Below are 19,786 nucleotides of genomic sequence, written 5' to 3' on the forward strand. Positions count from 1 at the left end.
ACCCCACCAACAAAGTTACCAGGACTGGGTACATAATTTAATGTCTATGATGTGTGAGTTATCATATTATTTGCATAGAAGTTATCGTGGTATGTTTCAACGACTCCCCCACTCCGGCCCCTCCGACAAAGTTACCAGGACTGGTACATAATTTATCATGTTTACGATGTGTGAGTTATCATGTTATTTGCATAGAAGTTACCGTCGTACGTTTCAACGACACCCCCACCCCGACCCCTCCGACAAAGTTATCAGGTCTACCATGTATGAGTTATCATGTTATTTGCACAGAAGTTACCGTGGCATGTTTCAGCGACTTGCCCCACCCCCATCCTCGCCGACCAAGTTATCAGGACCGGGGTACATAAGTTATCAGGTCCGCCATGTTTGAGTTATCATGTTATTTGCACAGAAGTGACCATGGCATGTTTCAGCGACTTGCCCCCACCCCCACCCTCGCCGACTAAGTTATCAGGACCGGGGTACATAAGTTATCAGGTCCGGCATGTTTGAGTTATCATGTTATTTGCACAGAAGTTACCGTGGTATGTTTCAACAACTCCCCCACCCTCACCCTCGCCGACAAAGTTTTTAGGACCGGGGTACATAAGTTATCAGGTCTATGAAATTTGACTTACCATGTTATTCACACGAAAGTTAACGGAGGATATTTTATCACCCCCCCCCCCCCCCGTCGGTAAAGTTAGCAGGAACGGGGTACCTAAGCGCGGAAAAACTCGAACACTAAATTAACTCGTTTTTATGCATACGTAGTAGAGGAGACATGTTAAATAGCCCATTTACTTTCTTTTGTTCAAGAAAGGGATCGTAGGTCAGGTGGTAGGCTAGTTGAGTTGGCTCACTAGTGGTGCAAGGATCGAATCCTCTCTTGTTCACACCAATTTTTGCGTGCGTGCATGCAACAGAGAAAACAAAAGGAAACTGTGGCGCTCGGGAGGCTTTCGCGGGATCGTTCGATGCGCATCCGACGACAATCGAAGCGTGTGTGCCTATCGCTAACGAACAGTCGGCAGGAATCTTTTTGTCAAACAAAACCTACGACGATATTTGTACATAAGCTATCAGGTTTGTGGTACATATAATTATCAATCTCATTACAAAATAATTTACCGATATGACAAACAAGAAGACCGTTGTTCGAATTCTATAGGAGTGAAACATTTATTTCTTTAGAAAACATTCATCACTACAAAAAAGAGACAAATGGAGTACAAAACACGTTGCACCGGCCCTTTAAAAAACTTGGAGCAAATGGTTTTGTCTCCTCATCAAAGGCGTTGTGGTCATTTTTTCTCGCTCTCATTTACTAAGGTAGAAATACAGATTAACCCGCACATGAAACACAGCAAGTAGTCAGCTTAGTTGGTAATGAGTTGTGGTCACGACCAATAGGTTGTGTGTTCAAATCCTAGCGGCTTTTTTTACATGACAGAGCAGAGCCGATCAGAAAAGAAAGATCGAAAAAAAAGCAATCGTACGTGTCTGGCGCTAACTAACAGTCGGCAGGAAAATAGCTTTCCCCATTTGACTAAGGGTATGGCTAGATCCGAGACTTAACCAAGTCTCAGTCAAGTGACAACACGTATAAAAAAACAAAAGGAAGTTGATTTTTTTGCACATGAATCTTCACGTAAGATCTCGTGAATATAATATCGACCAAGAGATTTAGCAATCCCGTTTGACTGAATTGACACAACGCGTATAGGCAATACTAGTAACTAGACCAGTAGCTTAGCCATTGCCCAGATTTGAAGAAGGGTTTACATGGGGTCTACCCCGGCCGGGGATCGCGCGGGACTTGAATCATCACGATGGCGATTGCACGAGGATTGGATGCGAGATTCGTGAGACCACCGCCAATGGACGGAGATCTCCTGCGAGGCCTGCACTGCACTGCACTTCACGCTGCCGGAGTAGTACGTACTTGTAGTTCGACCCTCTCCCACCGCCGACGAGGACCAGTTAACCGCCAACCCCACTACCCTCCCCCACTTCAGCTTCCGTTGTTCCCACCCATTTTCCTTTCGTCTCGCCAAAGCATTTCATATTCGCTTCTCCTCCACTTGTGTGTGCCTGTCCATGGCGACCGGAAAAGGACCCGTCTCTCCCTTCTTATACCGCGGCCGACATGCCATCCTCCCAGAACGGGAGGAGAGGCGTGTCACGCATGGTGCGGCCAAGTGATCGGCGACGTGCAACGATGGCGGTTCGGGTGGCAGCCCCGTCTCCGGCGGCACTAGTCTTTGCACTTGCGGTTGTGCTCGCCGTGGTGAGTGCCGACGGCGACTCCGGCCATGCAAGCTTCCGCGAGGCGTCGAGGGTTTCGGTGGTAGGTTGCGTGTGCGTGCCGTCCACGGTGTCACTGGAAGGCTGCGCATGCCCGCCAACACCGCCACCGCCACCGCCACCTCCCGCATGCCCGCCACCGCCTCCATCTCCACCACCGCCGTGCCCGCCGCCACCTCCCGCATGCCCGCCACCGCCTCCATCTCCACCACCGCCGTGCCCGCCGCCACCTCCGGCGTGCCCGCCGTCGCCACCTCCGGAGCCGACGCCGTGGGATTTCGAAAACGAGAAGTTGAGGCGGCTGTACCCGGTGATCCAGGCGTTCAAGCAGACCATCACGAGCGACCCGATGAACGTGACGGCGACGTGGGTGGGCAGCAAGATCTGCGACAGCTCTAAAGGCGGCAGCTCGTACAAGGGCTTCTACTGCGACACCCCGCCGGACGACGCCAACAAGACGCTCACCGTGGCCTCCATCGACTTCAACGGCTTCCACCTCTGCGCGCCCACGCTGGCCGGCTTCATCGACGCCTTCCCGGACCTCGCACTCTTCCACGCCAACTCCAACAACTTCTCCGGCGTCCTCCCGGACCTCACCTCCCTCCGCTACTTCTACGAGCTCGACCTCTCCAACAACGCCTTCTCGGGAGCCTTCCCGGCCGCCGTGCCGCCGCTCGGCCGCCTCGCCTTCCTCGACCTCCGCTTCAACGGCTTCGCCGGGGAGGTGCCGCCCTCCGTCTTCGGCATCTCCGTCGAGGCGCTCTTCCTCAACAACAACGCCTTCACCGGCGTCATCCCGGAGAGCACCTTCGGCACCAGCAGGGCCGAGTACATCGTCGTCGCCAACAACAGGTTCACAGGCCCCATCCCGCGCACCATCTTCAACGCCTCCGGCACGCTCTCCGAGATCCTCTTCCTCAACAACGACCTCTCCGGCTGCCTCCCCTACGAGATCGGCCTCGTGGAAGGGCTCACGGTGTTCGACGCCGGCGGCAACGAGATCCGCGGCCCCATCCCGCTCTCCTTCGGCTGCCTCGCCGACGTCGAGGAGCTCAACCTCGCCCGGAACCAGCTCTACGGCCACGTCCCCGACGTGCTCTGTCTGCTCGCCAAGACGGGGAAGCTCACCAACCTCTCGCTCTCCGACAACTACTTCCACTCCGTGGGGTACCACTGCATGGAGCTGGTGAGGAGCCGCGTGCTGGACGTCCGGCGGAACTGCATCCTCGGCTTCCCCGGCCAGCGGCCGCACATCGAGTGCGCCATGTTCTACGCCGACCCCACCAAGCACTGCCCCTTCATCCCGCACATACCCTGCGACCTCCCGGGGTTCAAGCCGCACGCCACCGCAGCGTTGCCGGCGGGGGAGAGCGCTGTGCATGGCTACGGCGAGGACGGGAGTGTGGCCCTGGGAAAACTACCGACGTCGGGATAGGTGGTTAACTAGGTGAGGGTGAACAGCAAAAAGGTGACCGCAGATATGGATCATTTGGTTATTGAATTTTTTAAGTGTTGTCGATCTGATCGCATGAAGCATGATTCTGTTGTGTTACCGGCAAATAAGTTCAACTTAATTTGCAACATGTTGTAAAGCTCGGAGTAAGTACTCCTAACTGCCTACCAATTAGCATCACCCGTTGCGAACCAACCTGTGGTTGAGTTGGTTAGGTGGACAGTGGTATCCCAACCTACCAGAGTTCAAATCCTGGTGCTCGCATTATTCCTGGATTTATTTCAGGATTTCCGACGATGCGCTTTCAGTGGGAGGAGACGTTTCCGTCGACGACGAGGCGCCTACAACATGTTGTCTACAAGCCCACTAATTTACTTTTGGGACTGCCTAGGAGCTAGTTGACTGAAAATGAATTCTGGGTCACTCAATTTTAGATCTGCTCTTAATTTCAGATCAAGCGGCCAAACAAAAAAATCTGTACAAACAGAATTGGCTGACCCAAATTTTGAGTCAGTCAATTCTGTGGAAAACAGCTGAAACCAGAATTGTGAGTCATTCAAGAAGTCCATTTTCGCAGCACAAACCCCACCAAAAACAAACCACTTAGCTGGACCCATTAACCCGATATCCTAGTGAGCACAAAAGCCAACAAAAACACAAAACACACTTGTCGCAGCACGGCCTACGGTCACTTTTTCCCCCTTCCATTCTTTCCCTTTCTTTCCCGCTCCCCTCTCTACACAAGCGACAAAGGCGCCTCCATGGACGACAACATAGATCTGGAAGGACAGACAGGAGTAAATCACAAGGAGAAGAAGAGGAAAAAGCAACAAGAAGAATCAAAGAAGTTTCTCATCAGGGTAAATCCTTCATCTCACCTCGAGATGCTTTCTTCCGTTTTGATTTGGTCTTATCCAGTTCTGGATTCAAATTCATGGATCATATCAAAATGGATTAGGAAACACTCACAGCTAGCATTAGCACTCAAAATCAAAAGATTGGTTACGGAGCAAAGTATCACCAGAACAAAAATGCTTCGTCTATCTCCCATGTGTCTACATGCTTCATCTACCTTCAAATTAGCTTTTCTCAATCAATCAATTCACATTAATACAAGGGCAAAAACTATGAGATCATGGACAGATGGGTAGAAACATGGGTGTAGAAACAAAATATTGAAGATAGGAAGATCATAGGCATAAACCTGAAACATTTGATCATAATCAAAGCCATAAAGTTTCAGACTTTTTGTATGTTGTTTGCTAGTTTTTGAACTTGTTGTTCATCATGGGTGCAACAGAGCAAGCCAGAGGGCCCTTGCCCCCCCCCCCACACCCAGTTGAGCACGTCGTATTTATTCATTAGCTGTTTGTGTGTGAGTGTTATATATATATATATATATATATATATATATATATATATATATATATATATATATATATATATATATATATATATATATATATATGGGACACCTAGGTGCCTGGGCACCTAGATGCCCGTTATAGTAAGTGATATTCATGGTGCATGATGTACAATCCACGACATATGACTTTCCAAATTTTGTTTGCATGCACTATCAGTTCTAATAGGCAATTATTGCTTTCCAAAAATAATATTCTAGTACTTTCCTAGCAATGATTCCTTTCCAAAATAAAAGGGTATGTATATACACTCTGATTTTTTAAGGTATCAAATATGACAAAATAATACGAAATATCGTCGCAAATGTTTGTATGTATAATTATGACGTATATTATGCATTCTTCTGGTGTTTTACTTTTCAAGGTATTTAGTATTAAAAAATTTAGGGCTGGGTCACACTTTTTGGCGACTAATATTTTTTTCGAAAATAAAGTCACCAAATAATATTAAATGTAATCCTAATTATTTTTTACTTATATATATATATATATATATATATATATATATATATATATATATATATATATATATATATATATATATATATATATAGCAATGAACTCTGACTTTATTAACGAATGATCATACGGTTACAGTCTGCCCGTAGGCTAGTGACCAGGAAATCTGGACTTGCTTCGAGCCAACAATCCGTGCCCTCCGTGGCACAGGCACGCTGTGCACACAGATGGGCAGGGAAATTAAGTTCCCTACTAATATGCTGAACCGAGAAAGAAACAAAATTAAGGACTAAAGCTTCAAGTTCTTGAAAGATAGGCGCCGCAATCGATCTTGAGTTGCCGCGCAAACTTCATTGGGTGACCAGCTCCATGCAGTCGACCTGCATTATCACATGTGACATCCCGCGTAGATGAGCGAAGATCACACCCTCCCGAAACGCTAGGAGCTCAGCAATGAAAGGATCTGAGGCCCCCTCCAACGGCTTGCACCAAGCCCCCACAAAGGAAATGTGAGATCGGGCTACGCCGCCTGCTCCTCCTGTCAACCCGTCTGGGAATACTGAACCATCAACGTTGATGGTAATCCACCCCGCATCAGGGGGGTTCCAGCTCCGTCCCGTCTGTACACCTGACCGACGGTCAGGTAGATCGAGTATGGCGAGGCTTCATGGATCCACTTGAGCGCTTGCCCTGGGGAGAAACCCTCCTGATCGTGGGTCCATTTGTTCCTCGAGGTCCATATTGCATGCATAATGGTGATAATCTGACAATGAGCTTTGTCAGAAAACATCTCATCGAGCACAATGTCCCGCGCCCATGTTAGCGGATGCAGCCTCGGCAGATGGAGATCGAACCGATCCTTCGCAGCAATCCAGAATTGTTTGGCATGTGAGCACGAGACAAGTGCATGCATTAAGTCTTCATTCATGGCCTTGCAAAGATCGCAGCGGCCAAGTGGCTTGATGTGCCGATGCTGTAGAGTCATGTAGTCTGGCAGGATGCCCCGCAAAACCCTCCACCAGAAAACCCTAACCTTCGGCACCACCCGCAATTTCCAAAGTACGGTCCATAACTGTTTATTTGCTGATGAAGTGTCCGTCCTCGTCCCTTCCTCTAGAGAACTAAGCTCGTTCCGAGTCATGAGAGAGCGATACGCTGATTTTACAGTATAGTTACCCGACTTTTCCAACGACCACGCCAAGCTATCTTCCCCGCCTGATCTGTTCAAGGGTATATTAAGGATCGCCTCCGCGTCCGGGTGAAGAAAGTTTTGGCGGACCAAACTGACATTCCAGTTCCCAGTATAGTCATCTATCAGCTCTGAGACAGTGTGTAAGGGCGTCGCCCCTAGTTGACCAGTAGGTTTCATAGTGACTGTACTCGGGATCCAAGGATCGTTCCAAATGGATATTGATGATCCGTCTCCTATCCGGTGGATCAAACCCCTCTCCAAAGCCTTTCTGCCTGCGATGATTGCCTTCCAAGTAGAGGACGCCCCCTTGGGTATCGAGGCTTGGAGAAAGTCTGTGTGTGGAAAATACTTTCCCTTCAACACTCTTGAGCACAAAGAATCAGGCTTGGTCAGTATGCGCCAGCATTGCTTTCCAAGCATTGCTAGATTGAACATTTGAGGATCCCGAAACCCTAAACCTCCTTTGATTTTTGGCTCCGTCAATTTATCCCACGCCGACCAGTGTAGGGATCTTTTGTCAATAGAGCTCCCCCACCAGTATTTAGCCATGGGCGAGGTGATCTCCTTACAGACTTTCTTAGTCAGCAGGAAGCAGCTCATGCTGTAAGTTGGAATAGCTTGTGCAATGGATTTCAACAGGACTTCCCTCCCTGCACATGCTAGATTCCTCTCAGACCATCCACTAATCTTGCTTCGGATACGTTCGCTGATATGATGGAACGTACCGCTAGTGATCCTTCCAATGGCTGTAGGTAGGCCAAGATAACGCTCAGAGAACGCTTCTGCTGCAATCCCTAGAACATGTTTGATTTGCGCACGGAGAGACTGCCCTGAATTTCCACTGAAGAAAATAGAGCTCTTCTCTTTATTCATAGATTTGTAATATTTCCACGAGCCGTTCTGCACTTTGGGTCTTGGCAGCAAGAAAAATGAGACTATAGTATAAAGGTGGAAAGAAATATTTCATGACGTTAATTGACGACTCCACTAGATACTGCCGTGTGTATCTTCTGAAATCTAAGGACAAGGCTTTGAACTTTTTCAAGATCTATAAAGCTGAAGTGGAAAACCAACTTGATCGGAAAATCAAGAGGCTTAGGTCCGACCATGGTGGAGAGTATTTTTCCAATAAATTTGATGCTTTTTGTGCGGAACATGGTATAATCCATGAGAGGATGCCTCCCTATTCACCTCAGTCAAATGGGGTAGCCGAAAGAAAGAACCGTACTCTAACTGATTTGGTTAACGCCATGTTAGACACATCGGGTCTCTCCAAGACATGGTGGGGGGGAGGCGATATTGACTGCATGTCATGTCCTAAACCGAGTTCTCACAAAGAATAAAGAGATAACTCCATTCGAGGAATGGAAAAAAGATTAAAGCTCTCTTATCTACGAACCTGGGGTTGTTTGGCGAAAGTCAATGTGCCAATTCCAAAGAAGCGCAAGCTTGGACCAAAGACCGTGGATTGTGTTTTCCTGGGATATGCTTTTCATAGCATTGGTTATAGATTCTTGGTTATAAAATCTGAGGTATCTGACATGCATCTCGGTATGATCATGGAGTCGAATGATGCGACTTTCTTTGAAGATATATTTTCCATGAAGGATATGACTACCTCATCTAATCAGGAGATGTCTAGTTCATCGAATCAGGAACCAATTACAATTACCGAACCTGCCATTTTGATGGAACACTTTGAAAGTCCCGTGGAGGAGAACAATGAAGTTCCTACTAGGAGCAAGAGACAGAGGACTGCAAAGTCCTTTGGTGATGATTTTCTTGTGTATCTCATAGATGACACTCCTAGTTCTATTTCAGAGGCCTATGCATCTGAAGATGCTGACTACTGGAAGGAAGCGGTTCGTAGCGAGATGGATTCTATCTTGGCGAATGAAACATGGGAGATAACTCATCGTCCTTATGGGTGCAAACCTATAGGATGCAAATGGGTATTCAAGAAGAAGCTTAGGCCTGATGGTACTATTGAAAAGTACAAGGCTCGGCTCGTGGCTAAGGGTAATACCCAAAAGGAAGGTGAAGACTTATTTGATACTTACTCACCTGTGGCTCGACTGACCATTATTCGAGTTCTATTTTCATTAGCTGCCTCACATGGTTTTCTCGTTCATCAAATGGATGTTAAGACTGCTTTCCTAAATGGAGAGTTGAACGAGGAAATTTATATGAAACAACCAGATGGGTTTGTACTAGATGGCCAGGAAGGAAAAGTGTGCAAGTTGCTGAAGTCTTTGTATGGACTCAAGCAAGCACCTAAACAGTGGCATGATAAGTTTGAAAGAACTTTAACAGCTGCAGGCTTTGTTGTAAACGAAGCTGACAAATGTGTGTACTATCGCCATGGCGGGGGCGAGGGAGTTATCCTTTGCTTGTATGTTGACGACATACTGATTTTCGGAACAAATCTGAATGTTATTAAGGAGGTCAAGGATTTTCTATCTCGTTGTTTTGAGATGAAGGATTTAGGAGTGGCTGATGTCATTCTGAACATCAAGTTGTTAAGAGACGATGATGGTGGGATTACATTGCTTCAATCTCACTATGTGGAAAAGATATTGAGTCGCTTTGGCTATAGTGACTGCAAGCCTTCTCCAACACCATATGATGCGAGTGTGTTACTTCGAAAGAATTCAAGAATTGCTAGAGATCAATTGAAATATTCTCAGATTATTGGCTCGCTTACGTACTTAGCCAGTGCTACAAGACCTGACATCTCTTTTGCTGTTAGCAAACTGAGTCGGTTTGTCTCAAAACCAGTAGATGTGCATTGAAAAGCTCTAGAGAGAGTTTTGCGTTATTTGAAAGGCGCTATGAATTATGGAATTCACTAAACCGGGCACCCAAAGGTGCTTGAAGGGTATAGTGACTCAAACTAGATCTCAGATGCTGATGAGATAAAGGCCACGAGCGGATATGTATTCACTCATGGAGGTGGCGCTGTTTCTTGGAAGTCTTGCAAGCAGACCATCTTAACAAGGTCAACAATGGAAGCAGAACTCACAACACTAGATACAGCTACAGTCGAAGCAGATTGGCTTCGCCGGCTCTTGAATGACTTGCCGGTTGTTGAGAAACCTGTACCGGGTACCCTTATTAACTGCGACAATCAAACTGTGATCACGAAAGTGAGCAGCTCAAAGGATAACATGAAGTTATCAAGACACGTTTAAAGAAGGTTAAAGTCTGTCAGGAAATTGAGAAACTTCAGAGTTATTGCATTGGATTATATCCAAACGTCTAAAAATCTTGTAGATCCTTTTACCAAGGGTAATGTGATAGATAATCCATCGAGGGAGGTGGGTATGAGACCCACAATATGAGTTGTTCACAGTGGTAACCTAGTCTATGTGACCGAAGATCTCGTGAATTAGATGTGGAAGACAAGCTGTTGGTCAACTGAGAGGAGAGTATCCTTACTATTAATATATACCACTCCATGAAGATGCAATACTCTCCTAATCTGCATGACAGGTTGATGTATATCTTAATGTGTTCTAAGTGGCTCATTGAAGCAGAGATGTCGTCCCGCAGAACATCTTTTGAAGAACGCACCTATATGTGTCTGATTGTTAAACGTCCCAATCTATGAGAGTAGGGTTCTCTCTAGTAAACTTATGAAAGGTCTCGGAGTATGACACATAAGCTCCACCCGCGGGGAAGACCCACGGTAGCCACGTATCGGTCAAGGCTTTATGTGAAGCTAGATTCGCAGAAAACTTGCAGTTCAAGGCCCAGTCCACTGTCCAAGTTGCTTACTAGTGTAGCATAGAGTTCTAGGTGGAAGTTCAACTTAACAGTCTCCACTGTAGTACCGGTATATAAAACAGTATTTTGGAACCAAAGGCAAATTTTGTGTGCCTCTGGAATCTGGTGGGGGATTGCTGGAATTTTGTCTATTTTGGGCCTAGCCCAATAGCAGTTTCAGAAATTCGTAATAAATCCTAAAGGCCCACGCAACCCATTCGTGCAAGGCAAGAGGTGGAACTAAAGTTTAGTCCCATATTGCTAGTTTAGAGGGAGTTGGACCTCTTTATAAGGGAGGCTCTTTCTCCACATGTATGAGGATGAGAACAACAGGGACATCCACGCGCTCTCCTCCTCCGTCGCCCGCCACGCCACGCCACGACTCGCCTCGCCTCGTCACGACGGGCCACGCCGCGGGTTGCGGGTTGCGGGAATGAGCCGAGCCGATGTCTAAATTTTTGCCACGCATGACGGGTATACAAAAGGTCACGCGGAAGCTGAAATGTTTTTGCTGTAGTGGAGATTGAATACGAATGGCGCACCTCTTCGTCTGCTGCCTGTTCGTTTCGTCTCCCTCGTTCTCTTCAGCTCCCGACGCAGCCTCTCCCTCCTTCTCTTCCGCCTATAAAAGGGAGGTCGCACCTCTCAGAGAGACGCACCAGAAGATCCTCTTCCTCTCGCCACAAAATTCCTGAGCACCGCGCTGCTGCTACGATCTTCCACATCCCGACTTGCGGCGTGCACCGCAGGTCGGGACAGTAGGCCTCCGAAACCGCACCTTTTGAGTCCTGTACGGGAGAAGGGTGATAAGGTTTTTGGGGAGCGCTCGGCGCAACTACTAACTTCTTCGTCATGGATGCCCCGGACTCCGACGACTACTTCCGCGACGATGACTTCTTCCCCGACATCGACAACCTCCTCGACGACATGGCTGGTGAGGACACCGACCCCAAGATCGGTGCATCTGCTCCCGTTTCGTACGTTCTCATATTCTTCCTGTTAGAGGTTCTGTCACAACTTCTTGCTTTAGTGTCTGTTCTAGATGTGTTCGGTTCTAGTTAATATATGCAGATGCTATTTACCTTCCCTCTGTCAAATTACATGACTTGTTTTATCTCTGCTATATTAGTCATGCTTTATCTAATATGTCTATTAATAAATTCATTCGGTAAATTGCTCATATTTCCAACAACTTACAAGATCGTGTTATTATCATAACAGCTACCGGTGACATGGTTTTAGTAGCCATGGCGACATCAGGTGATCCTTATGAGCAGAATCATCATGAAAAACAAACGCGTCAATAGAATTCATAAAGTTGCAGTTTATTTGCTCCATTCAATAATGCTTTCGGTTTCAATGAAAATTGTTATCTAGACTCCCATAATTGTGGTGGTGTATTATTCTGCAAAAAGTAGCTTTTGTGGCCTTTTAATGTTTTCAATCACATCCATGGTCATATTGCCTGACAAGATGCGAGTTATCAGCCACTTAGTTCCCATCTTTATTTTCATCACACTTTTGGACAATTAGTTAGCTCCGTTGCATCATGCTTCTGGATAATGAATAAAATGATGTACCGCTTTGATTACTTCTTCATCAACCTATGTTCCACTCAACCTATGTTCCTCTTTTGGATTACTTCTTCACCAACTTATGCTCCGCTCGCTTTAAAAAAAACTTATGCTCCACTCTACATTTATATCATGGAAAAAAAGTTTTCTATAGTGACCTTGTATATAGTTGTTTTGGCGGGCATGGTGTTTGCATTTTTCTCTTTTTTACCCGTTGCAACGCACAGACCCTTTTGCTAGTAAGTATCTACACACTCGTACTGGCCAAATTCCGTTGGGTTCACTTGAACCCAACGCTTATACATTGGCTCCGCCGCTGGGGAGGCGGCCGGGCCTAGTGTCCCATTTGGGCTGGTCCGTCTTCCGTGTTCCACTTTTCCTTGCCGAAGACCGCATCTTCACTTCATCGGTTTTATCGCCGGTGCTCATGGAGACGGCGGAAGGAGGACGACACGGGTTTGAACGTTGGGCGCCGCTGCCGTGGGATAGTTTTACGGTCGGGTCTTATTTTTTTGTTTTGAATGTTTGAAATGTAATGAAAATCCACCGTGTTTGTATGAAATCCGACATTGTTTGCATGAATTTAACCTGGTTTGTTAAAAAAAAGAGTCGCAAATGTATGCGGCTAGCGTTGGATGGCGTCCTCTCGCATCCGTGTCCGCGGACTGGTCCCCCATCTCCGTGGACGGATGGCGGGAGAGAATTTGCGGGTTGTCGTTGAAGATGCTCTTGACCCCTAGATTGAAGATTGAAAAAAAGCATAATTTTTTTGGACAAAGGGTTGACTTTATTGGCTCAGAGAGGAGCATCAAGAGGATGCAAACCTAAAGAGCACACACCCGACCTCTGCATAGATAGGATGCACACAACCAACACCAACGCACGTAAAATGAAAAAAGAGAGCATAAATAACACAATGTCCGATACATGTTGACTTACTCGATTCACATTTCACATAAACGTCATTTCCAATAAGCAGCGGCGACATTTGAAGATACAATGATCTGATCCGATCCTTTATTTATGATTTGGAAATGTAGATTTAAATGCAAATATGCAATAGTACTAATTCAAGGATGTAACAAGAACTTCAGTTGGCTTGGCTGCTCTGCCTCAGCTTTTCTTTCATTGTGGCACACCGCAGAAGAAAGAACGTGGCTTGACTTAGTAGTAGGAAACGTAAGATGGCCCCAGCTTCCGTACAAGATTGACATCATGCCTGTTTAACTTCGGAGCTAGGAATCGCAAAAAAGGAAAAAGAAAAAAAAAGAAGTTTCAGAGCTAGGAAACGGAAGATGATAATTATACCCTCTGTAAAAAAATATAAGAGCGTTTAGAGTAAGATACATTATGTTTGTTGCGAGATGGCTAGATATCGTGACAGGATGTGACGAAAAATGTACTATTCCGAAGAAAGAGTTGTTTGCAGGGAAAGAAATCCATACCTGCAAGAAGCTAGGCAATGGGTCCCACTCAGTTGTCCAGACCAAGGTAGGACGGTTGGGATGGTCTTCCATGGCTTTCCGTACAGCAGCCTCAACCACCTCCATGGGGGGGTCGTCAAACATGTCGTCATAATCAAAATCAGCCCACTCGATACAGAGATGACGCAGAGATGGCAGGCCACCCAGGATCTTCACCTCTTCCTCAGGCATCTTATATATGCGGAGGTGCAGTTTCTCGAGGTTGACAAGCGAGGCCATCCATGTCGGAACTCTTGTGACTGATTTCCCCTCGATGACAAGCTCCCGCAGGGCATAAGGAGGAACGGAGAACCATGAGTCCATCTCCAAGATCTCAACCACTTCCTCGTCGATGTAAAGGTGCAGACACTCGAGTCCTGCTTTTCCCAGCTCACACACTGAGACCTTCCAACACTCTTAGCCCTTGCACGGATGCTATCTCATCCGGCACCTTACGACCCCCATTAAGATGTAGAGCTACATTACATACCAGCCGTTGGAAGGCCTCTGGGAATTCCATCTCGTAGACGGATCCATCTATATCAATCTGCAACTCCTGCAGCCTTGCTACCTCTTCCGGAAGCGCTTTGAGTGCACCTGTGTGCTTGAGCCTCAGGTACTTGAGGTGCAGCAAATTTCCGATGCCAGCAAGGTCATAATCCTTTAACTGCCAACAGTGTTCAAAGTCCATGACACGCAAGAGCCCGAACTGCGACACAGACGGAATCTTCGCATTACGCCCGAAAACATGGAGTGACCGAGCATTAGATACAATCAGACACGCCGGAATCTCTCCGTTGTTCTGCAGGGACAAACGACGAACCTTCATCTGTGGATCATGATTTACACCAGCTGGTACACCTATTACAGTAACAAAGTTCTCATCCACGGCCTTCGACACAATGAAATCATGAACAGTGTCGTGAACTCGGCAACTCTTGACCTCGCTACATTTCCCACCAATCCCCGTGGGCTGGATCAGGCTCCTGTTGATGAGGTCATTGAAATATATCTCTCCCAACTCATACATTGTATGACTGCTCTCTTTACATATAAATCCCTCACCAATCCATCTCTTTATCAAGTTCTCCTTCTCGATAATACGATCTTCTGGGAATATACTCAGATACAACAAACAAGTTCTGAGATGACGAGGAAGATCCAAGTAACTAAGGGCTATTATATTTACCATTGCTTCAACGCTAGAATTTCTTAGTGCACGACCAATTGAATCCTTCACTTGATTCCATTTATCCTTTTTACTTGCCTTGTGAGCCAAGACACCAGATATAGCAACAATTGCCAAAGGTACGCCATCACATTTCTGCAAAATCTGGTCAGCGATTTCCTTAAGGTCCGAAGGGCATTTCTCTTCAGAGTTGAATAGTCTTGCATATAGCAATTGTCTCGATTGCAACATATTAAGAGGCCTTAAATTGTATATGTGGCCACTAAATGATGAACAACATGATTCAGCCACATCATTTATACGAGTAGTGGTGATTATCTTACTCCCCGGACTTGTTGTTGGAAAAGCACACTTAATAGCATTCCAATCATCCACCTTCCATATATCATCAACAACGATTAAGTACCTGCAGAAAAGCAAAGTTAAATACACATTATGCTTATTGAGCACAGAAAAATAGATACATAAATTAGTTCAAATATCTGGAGGCATATGCCATGATAGTACAATCTAACAAGAAATTGGATTGCTTCCGCATGATCCAAACTTTAACTCAGTGTAATGATAAATTATCTGCAGTGCTTTTCCAAATGGCGCAATAATCATTTTGTCCAGAAATTCAAGCTGGTTAATGAAATACCACGCACGATTATGTCTTAATCACTAATCACATATGAAAATCACAGAAAACATAAATTTATTTCTCGTATATATTCGAAACATTTAAGATGGTGCTCTCGCAAATAAAAGAAAAGATGGTGCACTGGCACTGCTGTGATAGCAGAATATACGGATGATAAAATGAGAAGCCGGAAATAAGATTTGAATCATTACCTTTTGTTTTGGAGGAACTCCAAAATCTTTGCGAGGAGTGTCTGCAAGTTCTCCGTGCCGCCACCAGAATACCCATGATTCAATTGGCCATAAATATTACTCATAACATTAACGATGTCTGGATTCCGTGACACGGATAAGAAGGCACGATATTGGAATTGCCCTTTGAGCTCTTGGTATACCTGGTTGGCAATTGTTGTCTTGCCCAATCCTCCGAACCCAACAATAGCGACCAACTTTGTTTGTTGCTGGTCATCGGCCAAGCGTTGGAGGAGCTCTTTCTTGGGCCCATCGACCCCAACAAGCTTAGACACGTCCTCGAAGATGGCAAGAGCTCGGGGGTCAACAATCTTGGGCGACCTGCTGGTGTTGGACATGGCGTGGTCCCTGTACCTCTTGTTCCTCTGGCTCACCTCCATGGCTTGTTTCTTGAGATCTTCGATCGCCTTGGCGATCTCATGGCGAGCCTTGAGTCTCTTGAGCTTGCTCTTGATATTGTCCACGAGCCCGTCCGGCTTGGAGGACTTGTCGGCGATGACGCGGGCCATGAACTCATCGAGGTTGTCCTCGACGTCATAGGACAGCTCCCGCACCTCCTTCATCCACGCCTTGTCCTGCGGGTTCGGATCCTCCGCCTCCGCCATGTTCTCCAGGAAAGCATCGATGGTTTCGAGCTCCCGAGTGAGGGACTTGATCTCGGTGTGTATACTCCTCAGGCGCCGGTACTCATCGCCGAGCAGAGCGACCAGCTTCCCCATAACCGGTCCCATGGCCCCCGTCGCCGCGCTCACCACAGCATCCTCCATCTCGATGGTTCTTCCGCTAGCTAGCTCAGTGGTCACTTTTTGCGTGGTGCGGCAGCAGGCTGGAGCTAGCGTCGATATTGATTTATTCAGTCCTTGCTCGACAATGTGGTAGCTGCACTCATCTACCCGATGTTAATGGTTGTAGTACCAGTGAGAGAGACTCGTGTGGGTACGGTGTACAGCACCGACGGCTGCCCCAACGGCGCGCGATGGGCGGTGCCATATTATGATGGCCATCATTACACATTTCATTCAATTCAATGTGACGGGACGCTGAACAACAGTTGTCTTCATTGGTCATCCAAGCAACAGGTCCGTCCATGTGTGTAAACATCACATGCGGTTGGTACCCGCTCACAATAATTGGTACCCCTCAGCCCAAATCTTGAGCCGGTGTGGCGAGGTCCGGACGCGTCCATCACATCGGACCGGCCTAGCCTGGTCCACTCCGATCCCACATATAACCCCACTTCAGACGAACCGTAGACCAAAGTCAACACACTCCACTCCACTATCACTCCGTCTTCTTTCCTCTCCCCACCCCTTCCCCTTCCGATCTATGGCAAGTGACGGCAGCAACGCTGTGCTCCATGCCCCTCCAGATCCTTCGGTGCTCCCTCATGACGGCAAGGATGGACGCGGGGCGGCTCCGCGTAAAAAACACCAAAGCGCTCCAACTCACCATTGAGCAGTCGGAGCATGAGGCTACGACAAAGGCGGCGGCCAAGGCGCGGGACCACGCCATCCAGATGATGACCAGCAATATCTCCTCTGACGACGACTCAGACCTCACCAACAGTTCCTGCTTTGACAACAACGCCCCTCTAGCCACCGACGCCTACATGGAGGGGTACAACTGTGCCGGAGACCGCAAGGGGAAGGTGCCAGCAAGGAAATGGTGATTTCTCCGCCCTTCTTCGACTACATTTTATCTAGTTTTTCTTATGTTTAATTAGGTACTGTCCAGCGACGAACACTAGTTCTTTTGGTTGTCCGATGACTTCAAGTATGTGTATGTCCGATTTATGTTTGAATTATGTCCACTTGTTGCTAGTGTGTTGATCTATGTAGGTTTATGTTTTGCGTTGCATGAGTTGCATGGACATGAGGGTTTGGATATGAGGAAGACGGATGTGGAGGCAGCAATGTGAGGGATGACTGGTCATGGTCCACGGACGCGTCCGATCGCGTTCATGGACGTTTGAGGGGCCGGATTAGCTACTTGGGGCTGTAGATGCTCTTATCTACTACCTCCATCTCCAAATACACCAGACTGCTTGCTAAGAGCATCTCCAGCCGCGCCCCCAACAAGGCCCCCCGGGCAACTTCTCGGCCGCCGGTGCCAAAAAATCGGCCCAGCCGCGCCCCCAAGGGCCCATTTTTCGCCGGCTCGGGCCGAAATTGGCGCCGGCGGACCCAGCCCGAACCCGGCGCGCTGGGGGGCGCTCGGGGGCGCCGGGCGAATCGTTTTTGGCGCGAAAGAGCCGCATGTTGGGGATATACATAACAGGTAGACCCACGAAGGGTCGAAATATCATGAAGCATGGGGCCCACACAACATGTGGGTCCAGGTCAATTTCATACAGACACACTATCCACTCGGACAAGCAGCATACTATCCACTCGACCAAGCAACATACCATCCACTCGGATGACGGCTCACCACTCGACCGTACGACTCACTCGGATATACGAAGACCAGCAGGCAGCAAGGCAGTCGGCATCTTTCTAATAGTGAGGGCTTAATGGTGGGCTGGCATTATGGCATTCATACCCCACTTTGTAACGTAGGAGGTGAGGGGGTGGCGCACTCTATATAAGCCACCCCCACCACTAGACTAAGGGGGGCTTCCACCTCTCTCTTTCTTCACCATTAGTCTCAGGACTTAGCTCAGGCATGGGGATCCGTTCCTCTCTCTCACATACATTGTAATCTCCGGATATATACTCAGATAAAACAAAGCCTCTCCGGAGCACGAGACGTAGGGTTGTTATCTCCACCGTGAGAGGCCCGAACTCGCTAAAACCACCGTGTCACCCATATGCATCTCGATAGATCATGCTCCGTTATACTACCCCTATTCTACTGTCAGACTTAGAACCACGACAGTTGGCGCCCACCGTGGGGCATGGCGTCTATCGAACCATGATGCAAATGGTTTTTTCTCCAATCTTCAACAGCAAATCAACTACCATCGCCAGAGAAATTGGCCGCTAGAGCTCTACTCATCGCACCATTCGTACAAACAAAAGGACCAGGGAAGTATCCATTCGATCTAGTCTCTTTACAATACATTGTCTAACAATGAGTTTGTCTTTTCCTCCTGTAGGATCAGACACACCCATGCATGAATAAATCAGAGAAGAGACGAGGAAGGGAAAAGGGCATCAACACGGCGCTCGACAGTCCATCTGACAACACGGGCGCTCAGCTGTGGTCACCATGACGCGTGCGCAGGCCTGGCGTTGAAGCCGCCTCTCCGCGATACCCTGACACGGCACGTTGCGGGGGCGTCCCTCGTGAACCGCCGCGCGGCGACCTCCGCGCTGGATGCACGGGCGGCACGCGGCACCAACGCCGGAGCCGTCCACGTCTCCGATCAGCTCCGCCCACGCGCGGCCTCGCAGGAAGACGCCGCCCCGCACTCGGATCCATCGCGGCCAAAAACCGCTGCTGCCGTGGTTGACCAGGGAGTTCTGCGCCCCATCTTTCACTTTCCTTCTAACCTTAATTCCTTTCCATTTATTTCCTGCATGCAAGGGATAAACGGCCATGAGAGAGGGAAACTTCTTTACATGCATGAACGGCCTTAACTCTTGCTTAACTGCCACTAATTAAAGCCTCCTGCATGCGCGTACAGGTTCAGGACGTGGACCTCATAACCCTTCCGAGGAGTTAATTGACCGCCTCATTAAGCGGCCAGTTAGTGGGGATTTCCAGCCTCGGTTACCTGATTACGGCGGCCAAAGAGCGCTTTACTTCCGCTATTTCTGCACCAATTAATGGGTGCATGCATGCAGGTATAACCACACAGCATATTAACCGTGGCTTTATTTGCAAACTCGCAGGGTCATACGAGGGATCTTTCGAACGGAAACAAATAACACACAGCTGACGCCGAGCAGCTCCTTACCCGGCCCCGATCGTCTCCTCCCTCTGGTGCAGAGTAGCTCTTCCTTCCGGCGTCAAGCGACTCCTCCCTCCATCATCGGGACTGAACACAGATAGACTCGGGAGAACGACCCGGTTACTCGGGAGAATCCACTCAGATGCATTGCACTCCCGGACAGCTTCAGGCACTCGGTGGTCCCTCCCTCCG

At 47.8% G+C, this 19,786-nt stretch overlaps 1 protein-coding gene and 1 pseudogene across 1 annotated transcript; one reads left to right on the forward strand and one right to left on the reverse strand.

The window, feature by feature from the left end:
• Positions 1 to 2,137: 2,137 nt before the first annotated feature.
• LOC123042647 (uncharacterized protein At4g06744) lies at positions 2,138 to 3,927 on the forward strand. The gene has a single exon (XM_044465062.1). It carries the CDS (start codon positions 2,150 to 2,152, stop codon positions 3,740 to 3,742), a length of 1,593 nt encoding a protein of 530 aa, XP_044320997.1. The 5' UTR covers positions 2,138 to 2,149; the 3' UTR covers positions 3,743 to 3,927.
• Positions 3,928 to 13,081: 9,154 nt separating this feature from the next.
• On the reverse strand, positions 13,082 to 16,556 carry LOC123047290 (disease resistance protein RGA5-like; annotated as a pseudogene).
• Between the last annotated feature and the right edge of the window lie 3,230 nt (positions 16,557 to 19,786).

The sequence above is a fragment of the Triticum aestivum genome, chromosome 2B (genome assembly GCF_018294505.1).
Source record: "Triticum aestivum cultivar Chinese Spring chromosome 2B, IWGSC CS RefSeq v2.1, whole genome shotgun sequence".
NCBI classification, from domain to species: Eukaryota; Viridiplantae; Streptophyta; class Magnoliopsida; order Poales; family Poaceae; genus Triticum; species Triticum aestivum.

Excerpts from the sequence above, each read along its gene's own strand:
- LOC123042647 (XM_044465062.1), top strand. The coding sequence starts at position 2,150 with ATGCCATCCTCCCAGAACGGGAGGAGAGGCGTGTCACGCATGGTGCGG.